This window comes from Bos taurus, chromosome 4 (genome assembly GCF_002263795.3).
Source record: "Bos taurus isolate L1 Dominette 01449 registration number 42190680 breed Hereford chromosome 4, ARS-UCD2.0, whole genome shotgun sequence".
Lineage (NCBI taxonomy): Eukaryota > Metazoa > Chordata > Mammalia > Artiodactyla > Bovidae > Bos > Bos taurus.
This window is the reverse complement of record NC_037331.1, coordinates 46,940,299-46,957,213: the sequence shown is the minus strand read 5'-3', so window position 1 is coordinate 46,957,213 and position 16,915 is coordinate 46,940,299. Positions and strand designations below refer to the sequence as shown.

Below are 16,915 nucleotides of genomic sequence, written 5' to 3'. Positions count from 1 at the left end.
AGTGAGACAGAAGCTACAGTCTTTTTGTAACCTAACCTCTGAAGGGACATCACTCTGCCATATTCTCTTGGTTAGAAACAAGTCACTAGGTCCAGCCCACACAGTAGGACATGCATACTAAGATGAGGGGATCATTGGGGTCATCCAAGAGGCTGCCTACCACCTTTGCATATACAATGAGGAATAAATACCAAAATGGAAAGAATATTGGAAAGCTGTAGGGGAAGAGGAAAATGTTCTGAGATCTCATTACTTCTACCTCTGAGCTCGCTCTCTCTCTTTCTCCCTTTCCCCAAATCCAGTCATGCAACACATCCTCGGATGAGGCACCTTACTTCACAGTGTATCTCATACCTGCTCTCTCTTCTCCATATGCACGGGACCACCAAAGTTCAGGCTTTCATTTCTTCCACCATCAATAGTGCATCACTACTTTTCTTACCAGCTTCTTTAGTCCAATACATCCTGGATACCAAGACCAGAAAGTAGTCTTTCCAAGTCATACTTTCTATTTATCCTTTTACTACAGAAAGCCCTTTAGTGGCTCTGCATTGTCAACAAAACCCAAATTCTTTAGGCTGCCATAAGATGCCTTTCATAATCTGACCCAAGTCTGACTACAAACTCATCACTCCCAAATCCCAAATAATAATCCATCACCCCAGGTAAACCACACTCAACACCAAAACGCACCACACTTGCTCAGCTTGAAGCCTCTGCTGACACCATTACTCCCCCTTCCCTTGGCAAGACCAATCTTCACCTTACCATTATAAATCCTCTCCCATTTCCAAAGTGCAGAGCAGAGTAGTTTCCTCTGTGCCTAATCTTCTCTGTGACACATTTTCTGATCACTCCAAACTAGAGTTCAGTTCCTCCCACAGATAGGTACAGCTTTGAGAGGCCACACCACTCACTGACCTGGCCAGTCACTGGGTACATGGCTTGTTTTTCCAAGAAGCTGGTAAGTTTCACACCTTTCTTCTTCCACAGAGACCATCAGATTGCATCATCACCAGAACTAGCCTGGGTCTCACTTGTCTTTCTCTGCTGGGGATGGTAGTCCATGACAAGCAATAATTGTTGAAAAGATGTATGGATGGATGGAAATGTCAAGCACGGTGTCTGACATATGAGATCAGTAAGTAAAAAAAAAAATCTGCTAACACTCTCAGTCCTTCAAATGAGAATCTCCACTCCATGACACCTTAGCCATTTAGTGGTTCCTATGTAGGAACACTTCCAAAGAGAGCAAAGGCAAATGAAATTTATTCAGGTCTGATCAAAAACAAGCCCATTCACACAAACATCACAACTGAAGATCAACCGGAAGCTCCTCCTTCATCGTCCATCCTGATCCTGGCTTTGAGGTACAGGATGCCAAGTGCAGGGACATTAGATGACAGAGCCAAAGCAGACTTCATGACAAAGAAACTTCAAATCCGTGAGCTTCAGTCATGGGGCAGAAATAGTCTGTGAGAACTAAAAGGGTGCGGGGGTGGGGGTGGGGGTGGGAGAGGGAAATATGTCGGTTGTGGGGTAGAGTCCATATATTTTAGGTAATTGCTGCTGCTGCTGCTGCTGCTGCTGCTGCTGCTGCTGCTGCTAAGTCTCTTCAGTCGTGTCCGACTCTGTGCGACCCCATAGACGGCAGCCCACCAGGCTTCCCCCGTCCCTGGGATTCTCCTGGCAAGAACACTGGAGTGGGTTGCCATTTCCTTCTCCAATGCATGAAAGTGAAAAGTGAAAGTGGAGTCGGACACGACTGGGCGACTTCACTGCAGCCTACCAGGCTCCTCTGTCCATGGGAATTTCCAGGCAAGAGTACTGGAGTGGGGTGCCCTTGCCTTCTCCTAGGTAATTCCTAGAAAATGAAAAAAAATTTTTTTAAATGAGAGATACCAGAAGACCTTTTAACACCTTTGCTGCCAACCCCTGGGGAAGGAGGGAGGAAGTGGTGGGAATCTCAATGAAAGCATCAAACGTCCAAAATCCAGAGGAAATTTAACGCTTCCTCTCTATTAATAGCTGGCCAGAGCAGTTAAGCCTCAAGTGAATTCTCCCAAGAATCAGATCCCTGATTGCCTGCGCTAATCCGGGCGACCCTCATCTCAAAGGAGGAAGTGCTGGAAACGGCTCCAGGGCCTTGGTCCGCTAAGCAGCATCTTTGGAGAGTGGGTAAGTCCTCACTCCCACTACCGTGGATGTGGAGCAAAGTGTGCACAGTGGTTTTCTGAGAGCCGGAGACTCGCATTGCGGGGCCCCGAGTTTTGAGCTTTGCAACGCCCCGCAGCCTGAGATGGGAAGGCAGCTCCTCTAGCTCCAAACTTACCTGCTTTTTAGAACCACTTCCATCTACCCATTGCTCTCAGCTCCCAAAGGCATCCGCAGAATCCTCCACCACCCAAGGTCCACCGAGAAAGAGAAGAAAAGGTGGAGGGAGTGGTGGCTGGGAGGAGAGGTCACCGGGGTCTCCTCCCTTGAGGTGGTCGTCGGGAAAGGGGGGTTGCTCGGCCCTTCTCCACTAAGCGGCAGGGATCCTCTCGGGGGCGCCTCACGGTAGGCGACAGGAACTGGCGAGGGCAGGGCGCGCTGGAAGGGCTGCACGCAAAAACTTTCCGTCCTGGAGCGCAACTCTGCAGGGAAGACAACCCCTCCCACGGCCCCAGGTCGCGCCTCTCCCAGGTCGCCCTCAACCCCCTCTCTCATGTCTGGCCCCTAGGACCCCGGCTAGCGGGCGCCGGGTGTCGGCGGAGCCGCAGCATCCTCACGCCCCGCGCTGCATCCTCTGGTCCCAGCGCTCAGCCCCGCCCCCGGCGGCAGGCGTGCTGGCGGCAGGCGTGCAGGCGCCGGGCCTCTGGGCGCCTCTTTGCTGCCCCTGGCGGCCGCGGATGCCGAGAGCCGAGCCGAGCCCGGCCGGGCGCTGAACGCCGGCTCCTCCTCCTTGCTCTCTCCTCCTCCTCCGCCTCCCTCCTCCCATCCCTCCCTCCCTCCCTCCCCCTTTCAGAACACTCAATGTCGGAACGTTCCGAAGATGACGTCGGAGCGTTCTCGAATCCCGTGTCTCTCGGCTGCTGCTGCCGAAGGAACAGGGAAAAAGCAACAAGAAGGAAGAGCAATGGCGACACTGGATCGCAAAGTGCCCAGTCCGGAGGCGTTTCTGGGCAAACCCTGGTCCTCCTGGATCGACGCCGCCAAATTACACTGCTCCGACAGTAAGAACCCCACCGCCTCCTCCTCCTTTTATTACCCTGTAACCTTTCCATTCACCTAGAGCCACTGGGAAAAAGTGTGTGTGTGGAGAGAGAGTGGCCCCCGGTGTCCTCCATGCTTCTCCCTCTCTCTAAATAAATACACACAGAGACAGATCATCAGTGCACAGAGAGAGGCCCTGCTGCCAGGGCTGTCTGTCTGTCTGTCTGTGCCCTCTCCCCGTGGCAGCCCGCGGGGTGGGCTTTCACAGCCCCACGGTGTATCCGTTTAAAAGGCTACTCTGTTGCTGCTTGCATAGTTTTTTTTTTTTTTTTTGGTACCTATATGGGCCAGGTAGATGGAAATCCGGACTTGGGAGAAAATGTTGCATTGTCAATTTTTGAAGGATTTTCATATCCAGTATTTATATCGATCTGTTTGCAAATAAACACTCTCCCTTCCCCCCTTGACTTTGCCTCCCCCCCTTTTTTTTTCTTTTTTTCCTTATTTTCTTTTTTCCTTTTCTTTTTCATCTGCAGATGTAGATTTAGAAGAGGCTGGAAAAGAGGGTGGAAAAAGCAGGGAGGTTATGAGGCTTAATAAAGAAGGTAAGTGGAGCTACTGGCATTTTAGTGTTAGCATGTGTGGCAGAATCTTCACAGGATTTCGACTATAATGTGAATTGTTCTGCTCGGTACAGAGTGACTAAGGCTTGTCAAAAATTGAGCACGCCCAGGTGACTCCTGCTTCATGTTAACTTCTTTCAAAGTACAAATGCAACTGGGGGGTAGAGGGGTCGAGACTATTCAAGGCAGAAGTTTCCTGCACTTCAGCTGGAGTCCACATTTGGACCTTCTGATACATATCTGCTATTCGCCTTTGGAGCATTATTGCCAAATGGTGGGGGGTGGAAATTGTTGAAATGAGGAGCAGGGCTCCACTCACAAGCATCCCAGCCTTCCTTGTGGGTAAATACACAACAGTTTAATGAACCCCACGTGGTCAGTCATCCCAGCAGCTACTTCTCCACTAAAAGCCATGGTACATGGCAAACCTTTGCAGCAAGTTACGTTTGGCCCACTTTGCGTTTGGTCACAGATTGTAATGTGGTGAGCAGGGGTATCTGTGTATATAACCTCCAGCCAGTCACCCATCTCTGTTTCCCCAGCGTGGAAATACAGTACCTAAAATGGAACACAGTGAGTAGCTAGGTCATCCCAGACAGAGGCAGGTGAGTGAAGCCACAGCCTGCTGGAACTGGGCATCAAACACACATGGTCATCATAAATAAATCATGGCCTATTCATGTTTGCGAGCCTGCCATATGTAACTGTGGCCTATGGGCTTCACACGGAGCAACTCCAGAGACCACTTTCTGTTGAACGAATGATGGGTTCAATTGAGTTGTGATTTACTAACTGATATCTTATAAATGTGTTTGACTGAAACTGGAGGTGGGAGGAAGTGCAGGGGTGCAGAAGAGGTTGGTGGGAAGTGTGGAAAGCGTTCAGCCATAACTAGGCCATGGGAGCCTGGCTTATCCAAAATGAATGGAGGAAAAGGCCATTAGATGCCAAAGGATGGTTTCCCTCATAAAACGCGATGTCACCCTGGTAGGCAGCTGAAACCTGCTTGGAAAGATGGAACTTGTTTTGTGGATCACACCTCAGACAGTTGGTTTTCTGTGCCTAATTGTTTCCTGACCATCTAGTGAGAGGAGAATTTGTGTTTCAGAAAAAAAATGACATGGAGGTTAAAAATGCATGCATATTCAGGGACAGCTCTCTAGCATAATGTTTCTGCTAATTAAGCACTTTGATTGGAAACGAAACCATATTCTAAAGATGTTTGCCTCTAAATACCTTAGTGTGATCTTGACATGTGTCTTTAGGATGCACAAGGGAATGATGTCAAGTGGCCCTCTTACAAGTGGCAGCTTATTTGTGCTCAGTGTCCATGTGTGTTGGCATTGGAAAGTATCACTGGAAATTGTTTTTCTTCACAGACAAACTCTTGACACCTTTAAAAACTTACGGGACTCAGTTATCAGACCAGTGGCAATGAAGAGGTTTCCAGAAAAGATGAGCTTGTGAAAACCTTTAAAGTTTAATAATGGTCATGGTATAGCCCAGAATTGGCACCTCTTAGGCCTGGTTGATAGATTATGACTATAACACACAAAAATATTCTGCACCCTCCCCCAGGCTTCTATTTCAGAAGACCCTTATTTTCAGATTCTCTTTGCCTCATGAGAAATAGATTCTTTTAAGGGGGGAAAAGAATATAAAGCTCTCCTTTCCTTAGAAGCCACAAGTGGTACATCTTGCTTACATTTGTAAAGATACAAGCTTACATCTTGCTTTCACCTGTAAAGATACAAAGATTTAGCTCCTAATTATGTGCATTTGTATTATGGAACCCCACTTTTCAGTGTAACTGTGCGATTGCTCAGTATACGAAATAGCCATGTATGGGCTGAAATCTCTTTGTTCGTGGGCCTGGTGGAGCAGGCCTGGGTTAGCAGTTTCTGGAGTTCTCCTGGTATGCGCACACAGTTTTCTTCATGGATAGATTGTGTGTGTATATATATATACACGAACTGTATCTCTTCTTCCCGTGGTGAGGAGTTTAAAGGTTTAGCTGAGACTTGGTATAGGGATATTTGGTTGCCAAAGTCCCCAGAAACACTGGTTGCTTTCGTCTTGCCATTGGTCTTCTTGCTGGAGTCATTGTGTGGAAAGTCCCAAGTACCTGATTGTGGATGGATCTCTGCAGGACACAACGTGGCCAGGGTGTGACCGTGTTTCTCCGGGTGGTGAGCGTACATAGATGGACCAGGATGTCAACAGTAGTAAGCAGGTCTTGAGACTGTGCTTTAATAGCAATTAATAGGGGAATTTAGGAATTCCAATTTAGAAATGAAGGTACATGATCCAGATTTTGATGTGAATTTTTTTATTGTAAAATAAATATAAAATTTATCATTTTAACCATTTTAAAGTCTTACAATTCAGTGCTACTGAAGTATACTTAGTAAGTATACTAAGTATACTAAGTGTATACTTAGTAAGTATACCAAGTGATATTACCTATAGTCACAGTGTTGTACAACTCTCAACACTATTCATTTCCTGAGCTTTTTCATCATCTCAGCCACAAACCCTGTCTCCATTATATTAATATAATAATTTCCTATTCCCTCTCCCCTGGGGCTGAACCCTGGAAACTTGTATTCTATTTTTTGTCTCTATGAAGTTGCCTATTCTAGGTACTATATATTTGCAATGTATGACCCTTTGTGTCCATCTTCTTTCACTTAGCGTCATATTTTCATGGTTTATTCATGAGGCAGTATGTATCAGAATTTCACTCCTTTTTATGGCGGAATAATATTCCATTGTATGTATATATCATGTTTTGTTTATCATCTGTTAATGGACATTTAGCTTGTTTCCATCTTTTTACTATTGTGAATAATGCTGCTGTGAGCATTGTGATATGATATTTTTTATGGACTAACCTCTGGGGGAAAAGCTAGGCTGGAAAAATGAAAAAAGAATCATTTTATCTTCTGCCTCCATCTGGCCACAGCTTCAGAAGGAAGGAAGGACTTGTAGACTTTTGAACAACCTGACTATTGTAATATAGTTCCTTCTCCATTCCTTGAATCTTTTTCTACTTCAGTACTCCACCTGTATCAGTATGAAATGTTAGCTGAATGATTTGAGATTTCTGTAATAAAGTCTTCGTGTTCATGATACTGTTTATCCAAAGTTAGCTACAATTATGTCAAGAGGAATTTGGCAAATGCTTTTTTTTTTTGGTAAATACTTTTGAACTTTGCCAGATCATCACCTGGGTTCAGAAGGCATAGTTATTTCTGTGCTTGAATGTAGTCATGTGGGGTTATATTGAGGGCAGACTGAAGGGTGAAGGGAGCAGGAGAGAGGGCTTTGAGTCTGCTTTCTAATTCCAGTGTATGACCTTGGGAACCTCACTTTCCTTGTTTGGGCCTGCTCTGTTTCTTGTAAAGTAAGGGAGTGGTTTTAAAATCTCCTCGGTCCTTCTGAGACCTATGAATTTAAGTTCCTTTGTTGAATGTACCTACATTTGAGATGCAGTCATACTACACAGACTGTTTAACGGTAGACAATTCACCTGCCAGTGCAGGAGATGTGGGTTCGATTCCTCGGTCAGGAAGATCCCTTGGAGGAGGAAATGGCAACTCACTCCAGGATTCTTGCAACAACAAAAAGCAAGCCTTCACATTAGAAATATCTTAAACTACAAATACTGGACTTCTTTTCTTTTTTTTTTATAAGCTCTTGTTGCCAAACATCACTGCACCTCGTACACAAGCCTAATTCTCCTGCAAATAGTTTGTGAGTGGTGTGTGGCCTTTAAGACTGAGAAAACTAAGGGTCTGTGACCAAAACCCAGGGTGATGTGTTCCCCATAGTGGAGAGGGGATAGACCTGGATCTGAGGCGCTAAGATTTCCTCAAAAGGAGGGTCCCAGAAACCTGATTAGCTTAATCTGTGAGCTGCCATTATGATAGGAAATTCCAAGGAAGGCCAATTCATCTAGCTAACCTTTTAAAATAATTTTCTTTCTCTAGCTTCATAGATTTATTGGAAGACATTTTTCTAAGCTAATCGGGGGAAACCTTCGTGATTTAGAAAGATGCCTCTCTTTTCTAATTGCCTGACCTGAACTTTTTATTTTTTAAAGAATGTGCATTTATAAGTAAGGACCAGGTGTGTATGGCTCATCAATGTCCTGAACTATACATCAAGTTGCCCAAAAATTTCAGAGATAATAGCAGGGTTGTTGTGAAGGTTAACTGAGACAATACAAAAGAGTTTAGCACATAGTAAGTGCTTAATGAATTTGTGCTTTTCTTATTTTTAGATGTCATTAAGATTATCATCATCATATATTAATGAAGCTAGTTCTAGAAAATTTTATTATTAGAATTAACAAGGATTTTTAACTAACCAGTGATGAATGGAAAAGATATACCCAATCAGAAATTTTATTTCTAGAGTAAACCATGTTATCATAATTTTATAAAGCTGAAGATTTTTTTGAAAGCTGATTTCTGTGCTATCCATGCTTTTGATGGAGTACAGTTGATATATAGTCACTGATAAGTTTTATCAAGTGCTAGAAAAAATTACTTTGGCAGTTTGGGACTTATGGCTGAGAAGAGTTTGCAGAGTTCTTTCTGGGGACCAGGATGTTTTAAAAATATTTTTTATTTTTTTATTATTATTTTTTAAATATTTATACATTTATTTGGCTGCACCAGGTCTTAGTTGCAGCATGTGGGATCTAGTTCCCTGACCAGGGAACGAACCTGGGCCCCCTGCATTGGGAGCTGAGAGTCTTAATCCCTGGACCAGCAGGGAAGTCCCTAAAAAATATTTTTTAAATGATTGATAAGTTGTTTGATCAGTAAGGATAGAAAGTCCTCAGTGGATCACTGTTTGGATTCTTTGGAGGCCTACCTTCGTTACTTCAGGCATGTTTCTGTGCCTCAGTGTTGCCAGGTGTTTTGATTTGATGTAGGTAAACTTGTGGAATGCTTCCTTCCCATCTGAAAACTGTTCTGGGGCCAGTAAGATCTTTCTGTGACTGTGAGAGTTTGGTGTTCTGCTAATGCTGGTGGAGTTAGGCTGGAGCACAGGAGGAAGCAGGGAACGTGGGAGTGTGTTCAACTCAAGTTTAAGAATTTTTCAGTTATAGCTGGATGGGGGCAAATTAGAGGAAAGAACTGACCTGATAAGAATGAAGGGTTCTTAGAATCCAAGTCAGGGAAGCTAGCGACAAGTGGTTGAGATTTATGGGAAACTGTGGAATGGTCCCCTTTATCATTATACAGACAACTCTGTTATCTATGCTAATAGGCAATGGGAAGACACCCAGTCCACAGATTACACTGATAAACCTCATTTTCACCATTAATTTCAACTTCTTTCTCCATTAAGCCTACCTTCCTCCCCTTTGGCTAATAAGCGGCAACATTTGTTCACTTTGGCATTTCATTATCATCTCTCTTCTTTTGCCCAGTGCTTGGGATGAAAGGATAGGAGAAGTGGAGTGCCCTCAATGTGATAGGGAGGAAAGACGGAAAGGAGGAGAGGACTTGGAGAATGAATCAACTTCACAGTTTCATCCAGCTGATAGAGAAGGGGGAATGCCACGACCAAGATGGCAAAGCTGAGAGAGGGCATTTTCAATACCATCTAGTTTTGAAAATACTGAGCTTCTAAAATAAGTATCTTTTTATACATACACATATTTCTATGCACTTTAGTTCTGTGGAGAAAGTGTGGCTCTAGCTCCTCCCAAAATAGGAAGTTAGGCAGGTTGGGCACTCTTTGAAACACTACATGTGATCTTGCTGCCTAAGCCCAGTTACCCTGTGCTAGGTTCTCATCATGTCAGTCTACAGGAAGGAATGACACTTTTATAGCTGGAAGATGTAAACTGTTTCTCTCTCTCATTCAAATGTTTCTTATTTTTTTTCAATAACCTTCACATGTTACATAGTTGAGAAGGATATGCAGTGAAAAAGAAAGTCTTTTACCCTTGTCCTCAGTTGCTTGTGTATCCTTTCCAAGATCTTCTACCTGCATTCAAGTAGATACATGGATAGTTTTTCCTGCCTGCTTTACCCACGTGGCTGATAACATCCTATAAGTACTGCATGGTATCTTGCCATTTCCATGTATCTTAGGTAGTGGTCCACATCAGAGGCAGTTCAGCCTGCCTCTCTCTTTTGTGCCTGCATAGTGGGAAGATGGGGCTTCCCTGGTGACTCAGTGGTAAAGAATTCGCCTGCCCATACAGGAGATGTGGGTTTAATCCCTGGCTTGGGAAGATCCCCTGGAGAAGGAAATGACAACCCACTCCAGTATTCCCTTGTGGCTCAGCTGGTAAAAGAATCTGCCTGCAATGCAGGAGACCTATGTTCGATCCCTGGGTTGGGACGAACCCCCGGAGAAGGGAAATTCTACCCACTCCAGTATTGCCTGGACAATTCCATGGACAGAGGAGCTTGGCGGGCTACTATCCGTGGGGTTGCAGAAGAGTCAGACACGTCTTAGTGACTAAACAACAGCATAGTGGGAGGGTAGTTTAAGCCTCTGGGTGTCTTGCTTAGTTTTTACTTATTGGTTGATTTGTATTGATTTTTGGTTGCATCAGGTCACAGTTGTGGCGCGCAGGACTTCTGTGGGTCGCACGGGATCTTTTCCTAGCAGCACACAGGCTCAGTAGTTGCAGTGAGCGGGCTTCTCTCTAGTTGTGGTGCGTGGCCTGGTATTAATAGTTGTGGCATATGGGCTTAGTTGCCCCACAGCATGTAGGATATTCATTCCCTGACTAGGGATCAAACCCACGCTCCCTGCATTAGAAGGTGGATTCTAAACCACTGAACCACCAGGGAAATCCCTTGGTTAGTTTTTAATACCCACTTCTGCTCTCTCAGCCTCCGTCATGCCTTTGAGACCGAGTGACAGTGGCCGACACTAGGCTAGGCCTGGGAGGACAGCCATGAACGAGCACGAGCCCCTCCCTCATGATGTTCCCATCCTAGCAGCCAAGGCAAATGTTGAAAAAGTCATGGCAACCATGATGAGTGCTCAGGGGAAATTGGGGTACCATTGGAAAGCATGATAGGGGGCCTAATTTAGGTTTGGGGCTCAGGGTATGTGTTCCTGAGGAAATGTTATTTATGCTAAAACCTGGAGAACGAATATGCAGAGCTGGGCGGGACAGATTTAAAGGAAACAATGTGTGTGCAGGCCCAAAGTGTGAGAGAATATGGAATGTTCTAGAAACTAAAAAGTCTGTCACTTGGATGACGATAGCGAAGCAGAGAGTGGTACAGTTTCTCAGCAGGGACTCTACTTCTTTGTGGTAGAACGCTGTCCTGGGATGTTGTTGGATGTTTAGCAGCATCCTCAGCCTCTAACCCTGGATTCCAGTGGAACCTCCCCTTCCCCTGAGTTGAAAAAGCCAAAAATGTCTCCAGACATGGCCAAAGATCCCAGGAGTGGGCTGGGATGGTACCAAATCACCCTGATAAGAGAACCATTGGTGTAATGTGAGGCTGGAAAGGTAAGAACACAAGAGAAACAGACTCAGCAATGTTCTGCTACTATCTGTCCATGTCTTAGGCCCAAGTTCCCTGTGAGGCAGCCTTACTGAATCCTCAGCAGGCAGGTGTGGAGCTGTGACTGTTGCCCACAGGGGGCTACATTTGGAAGCATCTAAATGGAGAAGACTCCACCCCTCACAGAGCTTTCCTCCAAATTTCCAAGATGACCCCTCCGAAACTTCATGTCCATAGTAAATGGTTATAGCGCTGAGATTCAGGTTCGGCTCAGCCTTCCCTCACTGTGGGTGAAAGAGACCCCAAGCCACCGATTCTAATAATAATGGCATTTACTGTATGGGGGCCCCTGATGTCAAAAGCAGCATGGTGAAGCATTAAGGATTTCAGTTTATATTTAAAGTCAGGCTGGAAATACAACTGGCGTTCTGTGCAGTTGATTACCCCTGGGATTTGTCTGAAATGGGGATGTACATGATGGAGAGCAGAGCTGCTGGCTTCAAGATTTCCATGTTAAGGATTAGAAAATAGGGAAAGCAGAGGAGGATCTGATTCCTTAGGGTTCTGGCCCACGTGCCAAGTGGTCTGCAGTGTTATTTAGGACTAGAAGGCCATGTTCACTCAAGCCAGTAGCTTATAGGGGCCTGCTGTTTCCACTCCAGAAGTGGTTTAAGAAAGTTAGACAAATTTGGGTTTTGCCTGGTTTTCTGTGTATATTGTGTTTATATCCTTCAGGCTAACCTTTCATTCATGACGTTTTGTTCCATTCATGACATCCTTTGGAAGTAGACATAAAATGATAGCAGCAGACACACCAAGACCCTGTCCTCATCAACATCTTTTTACCCAAGGACCACAACCCCTGAGGTAGCCCAGTGTTCACATCTGGAAACTCGGATCATTTAGTGACTGCCCCAGAAGTGACATCGCCAAGGTGGTGATGTAGGTCGTTCCCAACTTTACCCCTTCTCTCAAGAACAGCTACCAGCTGTTTGTGGACACAGAACCACTGAGAAAATCCTAAGACGTGGAAGTGAGGCTGGAGCACACCCCTGTGCCAGAGAGCAAGACAGATGACTTCAGAAAGGTCAGAGGAGTAGCTGCCCACAACTGTATGCCCCTCCCCCAGGCCGGCAGCACCTTGAGGAGAAGCTGCCCCTCTTCTTGCAGAGGGCTGGAGGGGCATCTACCTTCTCCAGTGTTGTTGGTCACTTCTTGGGAGCCCCTACACCTGTCTTGCCTCATGGGGACCATGGGAGAATCTCCAGGGCTTGACCACTGGGAATCTAATCACGCCTGCAGTAATTGAAGGTAGCCATAATGGAAAGGGAGAGGGTTGACCTTTTTCCAAACTGCAGAAACTGAATGTCAAGGGCTGACTTCCTTGCGTGTCTCTCTCTCCTAAAATTCTTGGAACGATGTTGTGCCGAGGATGGGCTCCCAGCTAATGCTGGTTGGCTGGCTCTCTTACTCTTTCCCATGGCAGAGCTCAGATTGGCTGCATCAGCCAAATGGACCTGGGTTTGGACCCAGAGGCACTTGAACTAATGATGGGCATCTAGGGAAGTGCTTCCTGCAAGGGAGCTGAGGCCGAGCACCGTTACTGTTCCGGTGTTAGTCTTGGCTGTGCAGTTGCCGCTGAGTCAAGCTGGAATTCACTGTGGGGAAAGCTTTTGTTTGTGTATGGATGCTTTATCCTTGTACCTGTGGTTTCATAACATAATTCTGCTTGCCAATTTTAGGGATCGGGTGCTTAAAGAAAAAAGTAAACCAAGTAAATACTCTCTAGGGCAGGACAGAGTAACACCAGGAAAAGATAAAAGTGACTCACTGACAGGCTCTTTGAACATAGAAGCAGTTATCAGCAAACCTGCTCTGTGAAGCTGATTGTGATTCTCTGAATATGAACAGTCCAAGGACACCTTCTGCTGGGGGACGGTGACAGTGGAGGAGCTCTGTGACCCTGCCTCAATGCTCCAGTAGGTCATGGAGTCCCAGGTTGGGGGTGGGGAGACAGGACATCCAAACTGGTGACACCAACCAGGGTATGGAAGATGGTTGAGACACGTGCTTAGTTTGGTCGTGTCAGGCCAAGGTGGTGTCTAGTTCTGTTTAAGAGCATAGTGGCCACAAAAGGACAAATACTGTATGATTCCACTTATGCAGGGTTCCTAAAAGAATTAAATTCATTGAGAACAAGAGTAGAGAACGTTGAGAACAAGGTTACCAGGGGCTAGGGAGGGGGAATTCTCTACTGAGAATCTGTGTTTAATGGGTATACAGTTCCAGGTGGGAAAAATGAAGACGTTTTGATAGATTGATGGTGGTGACAGTAAACCAAACACTTAAAAATGGCTAAAATGATAAAATTTTAGGTATATTTTATTGCAAATATACATTGATGTTGCAGACTCAGAAGCTTCATGGAGCATTATTTAAATTTGGACCTAGCCACTTACAAGCTGTGTAGTAAGATAACTTTTCTGAGCCTCAGTTTCATTCTTTTCAGAATAGGAATAATACCAGCTCTTAGGGTTGATGTGAAAATACATGAAGTACTATCTGGCATACATTAGGTACTCAGTAATATAAGCTTTTGTAATGATGGTCGTCATTTTTACCAGACACTTGGGTCCTTTTCCTTGCCTTATATGAGCTGCCACTTCCAAGGGGCAGATAGCATCCTTTCTGCTCCAGGAGTGTGCCTGGGCATCTTTAGTCAATATTTTATCCCTGGTGCTTTAAGGCTGCCAGGAATAAACACAAGAAGAGTTGGACCCATGTTCCTGGCTATGAGTTTTCAAGGCTGAGTCAGTTTCAGTTTTCCAGTGTGGCCATTTCGGGGACCCTGTGTTGAAACCACCTAGGTACTTAACTTAGCATCCCAGGTTGCAGTGACACTGAATCAGAAGCACTCGGCCTAGAGCACAGGAGTGTGCATTTTAACAAGCTTCCCCGGTGGCTCTGTTATTTACTGAACTTTGGTTACAGGAAGTAGCTCTTGACCCTGCCCACCTTGAGAATCCTTTGTGAAACTCTTAAAAATCTGAGACCAGGACCACTCCCAGACACTTGGTTTCTATAGGCTCAGTTTAAGGGATTCTGGGGAGCTGCTTACGTGTTTTAAAAATTGATGATGATGCTTATGTGTTTTTAAAAGTAACAATCCTAGCTTCCATTTACTGGTTATTGAGTAGATAACCAGACATAGAACTAAATGTGCATTTTTCTCATATAATCTTCCTGACATTCTTTGAGACAATTCCTGTTATCAGTCTCGTGTTAGAGATTAGGATTCAGGCTCAGAGACATTAAGTGATTTACCCAAGGTGATACAGTGAGGAGGAAGAGCTGGGATTTGAACTGAGAGGCAGGATGATTCCAGACACATCCTGGAATTTTTGTCTGCACCATATGCCATGTGATGTCTGTTCCTTGACCAGGAATCAAGCCTGTATCCCCTGCCTTGAAAGCATAGAGTCTTAACCGCTGGACCACCAGGGAAGGCCCCCGGAGATAGTACTCTTAAGTACTATGTCCTGATGTTGCTCTAGGAGCAGGGCTTGAACTAAGGTGAGGCCAGCGAGGCATCCAGGACACACATTTACAGATGCTCACACAGGCTCCTGCAAGTGCAGAGCGAGGGCCTCCTTAAATGTTGCAGCCTGAGCACCTCACTTGCCTCACCCTAGTACCATCCCTGCCTCACTCTAGTACCAGCCCTGCGTCAAAACGCATGATCTTTAAACAAAATGGTTATGTTTTTCTTCCCCGTCATGTGTGTGAGCCAGTGGCCTGCTGATAGGGCCCCAGGTCCTCCCCTCAGTGAAATGCTTTTTCATCCCAAAACCCCAGCTCTGGGGCCTCTGTGGTCAGAGCCCTGGCTTCGGGGATATCTCAGGAGCTGACTCAAACTGTTCCTTTTTGGGAGAAGGTGTTAGCAAAGATGGTTGCCAAGCAACTCCAGGGGCATCTATCTACAGGGATGATTTCTCTCTTTTTTTCCTCCTTTTGAACATTTTCTCGGCCGCTTTTCAGTTTCTCTCTTGACGTTGGGATTGTTAGTAATTTCATGAAGGGTGCGCTCCTTTGGATGATGGAATGGAGACTCCTTTTCACTGCCCGCCAGTTAGAGGTGTCCTTTTGATGGGCAGTGCACCTGCTAAGTGGGTGTGAAAGACCTTTGCCTTCTTCAGCTATAGAGACACCCTAGTTGTGACTGGCTGAGGGGCAGTGACAAAGAGGAGTCTGTGACTGGAGTGGCCGAGAGAGACACAGAATGCATCTCCCATATGCAGGCAGGGCCACGTGGTGATGTTCAGGTCCATGATTCTGGCTTTCAGCTACTCCCCGTTAACTAGGGCATTTTGCATTTGGTACGTGGGGGCCTGGCTGATCCTAGAGGGAACTGGAGTTTCTCTCTCTCAGTGGTTTTACATGTGTTTCCCCTTTAGCACTGTCCCTCCTACTCAGTTCCCTCATCAGTGTGGGGTTTCAAGTGACCTTTCATGGGCCCCAGTCACTTGGTCTGCTGGCCAGTGTTTCGATCCTCCCAGAGAGGCCAAGAGCTTGTGGGCTGGAGGACCTTTCCCACATGACAGAATCTGCTGCAGACTGTCAGGAAGAAAGGGAAATGTTGGGAAAGTGAAACAAGGCACGTTTGGGTGAGGCTGGCTCCGTTCTTCCCACCGCAGCGTCAGCCTGGTGAGCCCTGTCTTTAGACTCCAGGCTTCTGTTCTTTGGCAGTACACCCTTGACCTTGACCGTTGTGTCCGTCCTCGCCATCTTTTGCAGAAGCAGGGCAAATGGACTCAAGAGAGCCCTGCCACTTTCAGAGGCTCAGACCAAACACTTACTGGCAGAAGACCTTTAAAAAGAGAGCTGGCTCTGTTTTGTGCAAATCCAATATAGAATAATCCAGCCTTAGACTGGGAGGCTGTTTGCTTTCCAAATGAGATTATTAGGGATTTCATTAGATAATAGACTGCCCTCAAGCTTTTGGGACACCTTATTTTCTTTCCCAAAGTTTTGGTGATGCCCACTTTTGCATCTGTCCTGCTGGCCCCCCTTCCTGGCTTTCCCCTCCCTCCAGGGTTTGCTCTGTGGGAGCCCGCCCTGCTCCTTGCTCACCCCTCTGGTGTGCTGTATTGGACAGCCCCTCACGGATGTTCTCACTGCACTCCCAATCCCCCTAGACACAGTGCAACTGCAGAGCTTTCTTTGTATCTTCCCCTAGCCACTGTCTTGAGAAAGACCCTCCCTCCCTTCCTCTCACCCTCCTGCTCTCTCTGTAGGATCAGTCCTCTACCCCTCTCCATTCCCTCCACCCCCTCTGCCCCCACCCCAGGCAAGCCTCAGTTTTTATAATAGCTGCTTAATTGGCCTCCCTGTCTCCATCTTCCCAGCATACCAATTCAAAATTAATCTCCCGAAAAGTCACATTTTATCAGGTTGTTCCTGGAGTGAAAACCTATCATCACTTCCCCCATCGACTGCAGTTAATGCAGTGTTCTGGGTCCCCTGTGCCTCAGTCCCTTCAAATCCTGACAGGTGGTTTGCCCCTTACCAGCCCCGTTCCTTCCTCGTGCTCATCTTTGGTCT

At 46.0% G+C, this 16,915-nt stretch overlaps 1 protein-coding gene and 1 long non-coding RNA gene across 16 annotated transcripts in view; one reads left to right on the top strand and one right to left on the bottom strand.

Moving 5' to 3' along the window:
• Positions 1 to 1,252: 1,252 nt before the first annotated feature.
• On the bottom strand, positions 1,253 to 2,937 carry LOC107132399 (uncharacterized). The gene is made up of 2 exons (XR_001499358.3): positions 2,333 to 2,937; positions 1,253 to 1,864 (listed from the first exon to the last, which is right to left on the bottom strand). It is a non-coding gene; the product is annotated as an uncharacterized lncRNA (long non-coding RNA).
• The window catches only part of ATXN7L1 (ataxin 7 like 1), a 264,853-nt gene continuing 249,976 nt past the window's right edge, over positions 2,039 to 16,915 (top strand). For 7 of the 15 annotated variants that reach the window (XM_024990752.2, XM_024990751.2, XM_024990750.2 and 4 more), the window contains exons 1-2: positions 2,991 to 3,215; positions 3,732 to 3,800. In XM_024990752.2, coding sequence (XP_024846520.1) covers positions 3,035 to 3,215; positions 3,732 to 3,800 — 250 coding nt within the window. In that variant the 5' untranslated portion in view covers positions 2,991 to 3,034. 15 annotated transcript variants of the gene reach the window in all.